This window comes from Rhodamnia argentea, chromosome 7 (assembly GCF_020921035.1).
Source record: "Rhodamnia argentea isolate NSW1041297 chromosome 7, ASM2092103v1, whole genome shotgun sequence".
Classification (NCBI taxonomy): Eukaryota; Viridiplantae; Streptophyta; class Magnoliopsida; order Myrtales; family Myrtaceae; genus Rhodamnia; species Rhodamnia argentea.
Window position 1 is genome coordinate 19719776 of NC_063156.1, and position 7733 is coordinate 19727508.

Below are 7733 nucleotides of genomic sequence, written 5' to 3' on the forward strand. Positions count from 1 at the left end.
GGCCACAAAATAATTTGATAAGCTTTGGAGAAGAAGACGGTAGAGAGAGTTTTTGCTCTATCTCACGTTACTTTTATTCATCAAATAAAAAAACCTATTAAATAGGCATAACATCCAAAACCACTTAACAAGAAAATAGCAACAGAATAGCAATAACAAAAACTCACTAACATATCCCACTAACTAGAATATCTGTAGAAACAAACCCCTACAAACTAGGATCCCACATAAAACAAAAAATTGACAATCCTTATAGTTTAGGATTACGTAACAGAACAACAAATAAACATAAATAAGCAATCCTTGATCACGATGACTCGACGTGCGGGCTGGTGTTGTTTTATTTAATACTCCCCCTCAACACCAGCTTCCACTCTTTTCACCAAACCGAGCTGATGACGAAAACTTTCAAACTTGTTGCTACTCAAACTTTTAGTAAACAAATTTGTAGCTTGATGTTCTGTTCCGACAAGCTCCAAGTCAATTTCTCCTTGCAAGACTTTTTCTCCGATAAACCGATAATGCACCTCCACATGCTTAGTCCTTGCATGAAAAACTGGATTCTCCGCTAAACATATTGCCGACAAGTTGTCGCAATATAAAGAAATACCAAACTTTGTTGGTTGATGCGAGTCTTTCAATAATTGCATAAGCCAAGTGCTTTCTTGAGCTGCCATTGCTGCTGCTCGGTACTCTGCTTCCGTGGTTGACAAAGACACTGTTGGTTGTCTTTTGCTACACCAAGAAATTACTCCAAACCCAAGCATGAAAGCATACCCGGTAGTTGAGTGCCGGGTATCATGATCACTTGCGTAGTCAACATCAAAGTAGCCAACTAGTTTGCAAGCTCCACCTTTCTTATACATAATGCCATAGCCAAGTGTGCTCTTCACATATCTCGGGATTCGGCGAACCGATTCCCAATGAGTCTTCTTTGGATTTTGCATGTAGCGACTCATCACACCAACTGCTAAAGAAATATCCGATCTTGTTAAAGTTAAGTAGATAAGACTACCTACCAACTGCTGGTACATGGTAGCATCTTCTAAATCTTTCCTTTCATGAGCACACATTTTAGCATTTGGCTCCATTGGTGTCGAGATTGGCTTACATTTAAGCATTGCAAATTTCTTCAACAAATCTTTGGAATACTTTTGCTGATGGAGAAATATTCCTTCCTCAAAATAGTCGACCTCTAAACCAAGAAAATGCTTGAGCTGTCCAAGTTCTTTCATCCGAAAGCGAACTAACAAATTCTTCTTGGTTTGAAGAATTTCTTCTTCACAATCTCCTGTGATGATTAAATCATCCACATACACCAGCACAATAGCTACCTTCCCTCCTTTAGCCTTGGCAAACAAGCTAGAATCCGCACATGTCACCGAATAACCACCGTGAGTAAGAAATTCAGCAATCTTACCATACCAAGCCCTTGGTGCTTGTTTCAACCCGTAGAGAGCCTTTCGGCGCTTACACACATACTCGGGATGATCTTGACACTGAAAGCCCATCGGTTGACTCATGTAAATCTCCCGATCCAGCTCCCCATGCAAGGATGCATTCTTCACATCCATTTGCTATAGGTTCCAACTTTTGCTCGCTGCAAGCGCTAGTAGGACTCTTACAGTTGTAAACTTTGCAACTAGACTAAATGTTTCATCATAATCTAGTCCATATTGTTGAGAGAACCCTCGGGCTACCAGACGAGCCTTGTGCCTCTCTATTGATCCATCTGTGCGGCGCTTTATCTTATACACCCATTTACAAGAAATAGGCTTCACATCTCTTGGCTTTGGTGCGAGCTCCCAAGTCTGATTTCGCTCTAATGCTGCAATTTCCTCTTCCATAGCTTTAATCCACTCCGAACTTTGAGACGCTTCCTCAAATGTCTCCGGTTCTTTTGCATCTACTTCTTCAACAATGGCGGCATTGGCATACTTGGGATTTGGCTTTTCGGCTCTTGTTGATTTTCTAAGTGTAGTTGGTGTACCTACTCCATTCGGCTCATCTTCTTCGCTTGGTCTTTGGTATACACCTGTTTGCCAAGGATTTTGAGCTGTACCTTCCGCAACATCTACATCATCATCTACAGCTTCTGTTTCACTTGAACTCAACTAGAATTGAGAAATTCCCGACACTTCCTTAAAAACATCTGAGTCCAGTAGTACTTCTTTATTTGAGGACCACCATGAGGAAGCTTCATCAAACACCACATTCCGAGATGTGTAGCACTTCCCAGTTGTTGGATCACAACATCGCCATCCTTTCCTTTGACTGTCGTATCCTACAAAGATACACCTAAGAACCTTTTTCTCCATCTTGCTACGTAAGTGATCGGGTACAAATACATAGCATACACATCCAAAAACTCGAAAATGACCAATAGCAGGCTTCATGTTCCATATTTTTTCAAAAGGTGAGAGGAAACGTAACCTTTGTTGAGGAAGCCTATTGGTTACGAAAACCGCCGTCTTCATTGCTTCTGCCCCAAAACGCCCCCGAACATTCTTCACATGAAGCATACTTCTACATACTTCTGCTAGATGCCTGTTCTTTCTCTCCGCTACCCCGTTTTGTTGCGGAGTACTAGCACATGTGAACCGATGGCGTATTCTGCACTCTCGAAGAAAATCTGTGAATTCATCCGAGGTGTACTCTTCCCCGTTGTCGGTGCGTAAACGACGGATTCTTTTATCAATCTCCGCTTTTGCTACCTTCTCGAACTCTTTGAACTTTGAAAGAGTTTCAAATTTTTCCTTCATAAAGTAGACCCACACGTACCTCGAGAAGTCGTCAATGAAGGTCACTATGTACTTCATTCCACCAATGGAAGCTTGCTTAATTGGTCCCAACACATCAGAGTGAATCAACTCTAATGGTTCCTTCGCTTTGAATTTTGACTCTTCGTACGGCGGTTGGTGCGCTTTTCCATATTGACAGCCTGCACAAACACTATCTGTTCTCACTTCAAGTTGTGGAAGTCCCGTCAACATCGACTTCTTCATCATCACATCTAGCTTAGAATAGCTAATGTGACTTAGCCGCATGTGCCACAAGTCTGCCGTCTCATTCCTTCTCGTCTTGTCCACATATGCGGTTTCCGCAGACATCACATAGACAGACTCCGTTCTTCGTCCCTTCATTACCGACTCTTCTGTAATCTCAAGGTCTCGATATATTTTCACATCTCGTGGACCAAATAGGACAAAATGGCCGGACGATATTAATTGTGCTACCGAGAGAAGATTTTTCTTCATACCTAGAACGTGATAGACATTTTGGAGTGGCACCTCGGCATCACTACATTGAGGAGAGACGGCCGTATTACCGATGTGAGTTATCGGTAACTTTGAGTTATTCGCCGTCACCACCACCCGACTTCCCTTGTACTCTGACAAGTTCTGCAGCTTCTCTTTATCACCGGTCATATGGTTTGAGCGGCTCGAGTCAACGATCCAATCATTCTCATAATCGATTTGATTGAATGTTGTTGTCGTAAGGGCTAACTCCTCCTCATCTACAACAAGGAAAGCCTCAGCATCCCATCCTTCTTCACTTTTGGAAGTAGCAGCATTACTCTCGACGGCCTTCTTTTTTTACCAGCAATCCTTCGCCATATGACCCTTCTTCTAGCGGTTGTAGCACTTCCCTTCAAATTTTTGGCTATTGCCACGGTTCTTAGAACCATTCCATGAGCGAACGCTCCCTTCACCTTGATGACTTCTCACTTTGTCTTCACCTTGATGACTCCTCACCTTGTCATCATTCTTTTTAGATCCACCGTAAGCATGGTGCTTGGAATTCCACTTGCCTTTGTAGGCATAGAGTGCCTCTTCTTCATTCTTCAATGAGACTCCTCCCATTTGCTTAGCTAAGGCTTCTTGACCAGCTAGCAAATTTTCAAATTCGACAAGTGACGGCTGAATTTGCCATCCTTGTATGGCAACGACAAAACTCCCGAATTCTGGCTTCAAACCATGGATGATGATTCGCTTCATCCTAGTATCGCCAATAGGAGCCTTCGGATCCAACTCGGTGATCTCTCGGCATAGCGTCTTCACTTTGTGAAAGTACTGTGTGACCGTCATGTCACGCTGCATCACCGACAACACCTCACTTTCTAAAAGTTGGTGCTTCGTGTCGTTCTTCTTAAAGAACAGATTGGCAAACGTATCCCAAGCTTCCTTGGGAGTATCCACATCTCGTATATGCTCTAGCACATCCTCTTCAACCGTCGTCTTCAAAACGAACATGGCTTTGCCCGCTTTAATCTTCCATTTTCGCAATGTCCCATTCGCATCTTCAGCCTCCGGTTGTCTCACATCGTTTCCATTCACAACCTCCCACAAATCCCGGCCCCGCATATAAGACATCATGCAGGTGGACCAAGAATTGTAGCTCCGGTTGTTGAGTTTCTTGATTCCGCCAACGACTTGAAGATCACCCATCTTGACAATAGAGATGCTCACCGAACGCCCGGAAGAAGGCTCTGATACCAACTATAACGGCCTGGCCCAACGCGCTTCCATTGCGCCACTTTGCAAGATATTATCCGCTTTGGACACACAGTCCTCACGGTTTTGTTCCTTCGAGCGTCGCCCATAGAACGCCCGAAAAACGCGTCTTGCAAGTCTAAGGGCACCCCAAGGCTTATAAAGCATTCCCAAGACCTCCTCCTAGGCAATGTGGGATTAGGGAGAAGTTGTGACAAACTCCCCCTCTCAAAGGCACAGCGTCCCCATTGTGCTCTCTAGCACTAGCGAGTGCCCGTTGTAGCTCCACATGCGGTCGAAGGTCGGCTACGATACCGGATTGTTGAACGAGCAAGCAACAAAAAATGGTTCAATAGCCACAAAATAATTTGATAAGCTTTGGAGAAGAAGACGGTAGAGAGAGTTTCTGCTCTATCTCACGTTACTTTTATTCATCGGATCAAAAAACCTATTAAATAGGCATAACATCCAAAACCAATTAACAAGAAAATAGCAACAGAATAACAATAACAAAAACCCACTAACATATCCCACTAACTAGAATATATGAAGAAACAAACCCCTACAAACTAGGATCCCACGTAAAACAAAAAATTGACAATCCTTATAGTTTATGATTCTGTAACAGAAAAACAAATAAACATAAATAAGCAATCCTTGATCACGATGACTCGACGTGCGGGCTGGTGTTGTTTTATTTAATATTCTCACCCTCGGCGACCCACGTAGTTCACGGTCCTTGGTTGCCTTGTTCGCATTATTGATGGTCGAGAGTAACGATCTGCGGTGTTGTGTTGAGGCTTGGAATCGGAGGCCAATGACAGGTGAAGGTGCAAGGTTAGTGGCTGTGAATTCCAGTGTCGGCAGCAGTTGTCGACGGTTAGGGTAGAGATTCTGGCGCACTCGCCGGCATAGAGGCCTCAAGTGAAGGTCTCGGGAAGAAGTAGATAGAATAAGAAAAAGAAAATAAAAAATAGAAAATAAAAAGCAAAAAATAGAAAAATGAACAAAAATATAATAGAAAATAGAAAAGAAATAAAAGAGGTCGGGTTAGGTATAGATGGACTTAAACTGATGTTGAAACGCAAACGGAAATTGGCTAAACAAGAGAATTGGAATTGATAATGAGGAACAATCTGTTCTCTTAGAAACGATTATCAAATCGATAGAATAATATCAAAAAGCCTGTAATCTTCGAAACCCTAAAACATCCTTTTATATGGTGTTAACCCTAATTACATTAAGGAACATAAAATTACGAAAACGCCTCTAAAACTACAAAAAACGCTCAAAAACCCATGAAGACAACTCCGAAATGCTAAAAAGGCCATTCGTCATGGCATAGCAGTAAGTTTCAATCAGAGGCCCGTTTCCATGCAGCCGACCAAATTTCAGCCCATTCCAAGTTCACCAATTTCAGCCCATTCCGAGTTCGCGAGCCCTAAGTGCATCATAAACATCTTGTGTCAAGCAGTTGGCATTTTTACTGAAGATGGTATACCTGGCTACAAACAGTCTGCACTGGTGATAGTGCTTCATAGGTTGTAGAAGTAATGTATCGGATTTGATAATAGCGTACAGATTGCATTAGGACCATTGATAGCTCGGAATATAGCTGCTACAGGTTTGGGTTCCATAGCTAAAAACCCGAGAAAGCAATCATAAAAGCATACATCAGTGCACTGGTTATGGACAGTTGCAGTAGATGCTACTTTGGGAAACCTACGATGACAGAGGAAGCGACTACAGCTACAGTTCTGTTTATACACACGACGACTCCGAACATCTAGATGATCTACCCTAAAGGTCAAGCAGTTCTAATATTTGATTGAATTGCTTTCTGTATTAGTTTAGCACTTTCATAGCAAATATCAAAGTATACAATCGTAAGAGCTCTGGATAGTGTAATCTATTAATTAAGTGGAACAACACTAGCCATTTGTAATTTGCTCTACAGATTGTTAGTGGAATCCAGCTGCTATTAAAGTTGTTAATCTGAGAGTGAACGTAGACTTACTCTTAAGTCGAAGCACTATATATTGTTGTGTGATCTGTTTTATTTTACTTTGACTTATTATCAGCATTGCATGTATTGATCTAATCAAAATACCATCTTGAGTAAAGATTGGTTATTATTCTATAAAAGTTTTATTATATCATCACTCAACCTATTCAACCCCCTTTTAGGTTATATTATTAGCCCCAACAATCTTCACGTCGTTTTAACTTCAAGTAGGGCTGCCTATATAAACAACACTTGTGGCCAAAGTACCGCATATGCTTCTGATAATCACTTGCCTTCTCTTTCTTTCGTCTTCCCAATTCTCCTTCTTCATCATTCACTCCGAATGGCTACTCCCTCTTCTGATTCAGACGCTACCCCTTTTAGTAGCGAATTCCTTACTCTCTAGAGGGGGTTCATTGTTCGTTTGAGTTTCACCTTCGCCTGTTTCATTTTCCTGCCGAAAGTACTGGCGGAGATAATGGTAATGGTTAAGAGTGGTGAACCCTCCAACCTCCCTCCAACCCATCCGTTCCGGACGGACATCGAGGAGTTTTCACTCATCTTCGATCAAGGTCTTGAGGCCTTCCAGGAGAACAAGACCACGATCAGAACGTTCCTATCCCTGGAATGACTATTAGAACAAGAAGGACCGGGCCAACCATACTGAAGAGCCATGTACTTAATGAGAATAGCTGAAAAAAATAAGGGACCTAAGCTGTCTATTTTGTTGAAGTTGCTATAACAAAGAAGATGAAAACTTATAGTATACTAAGAGCAGTCAAGCCCTCATGTAAAATTAAGCATGTACGTTATTGAAATTAAAGAAGGTAGTTTCTTCTCAATGAAAATAGTTGCACACACGATTGTCATGGTTTATACACAATAGATATGTTGGTGATCCCACGTCGCCCATGTCCGGATTGTTGTTGTAGTAGATTGATTTTCAAGCAATCTCAAACTAGCACAGTGCATCTCAATATCCTATGGATGTGCATGAGCTGCGACTATAGGAAACAATGCCGTGCTGGCAACGGGCTCGGTACAATGATACTAAAGTCGCGGTGAGCAATGTCGAGTGTCAGATGATGAGCTTTTTGCTTTCAATTTGTTGCGCCATTTGATATGTCAATCTTATAGACCAGTTTTAGCGGCCATTGCTCATTTCCATGATGTTTGATGTTATTGTCTGCATACTTTCGGGTTTTTCTCAACCTATTGAGTCTTGCCCACATCTG

At 42.1% G+C, this 7733-nt stretch overlaps 1 protein-coding gene across 1 annotated transcript; it reads right to left on the minus strand.

Moving 5' to 3' along the window:
• Positions 1-3629: 3629 nt before the first annotated feature.
• Positions 3630-4448, minus strand: LOC125315994. Its single transcript, XM_048282632.1, has one exon. It carries the CDS (start codon positions 4446-4448, stop codon positions 3630-3632), a length of 819 nt encoding a protein of 272 aa, XP_048138589.1.
• Positions 4449-7733: the final 3285 nt, after the last annotated feature.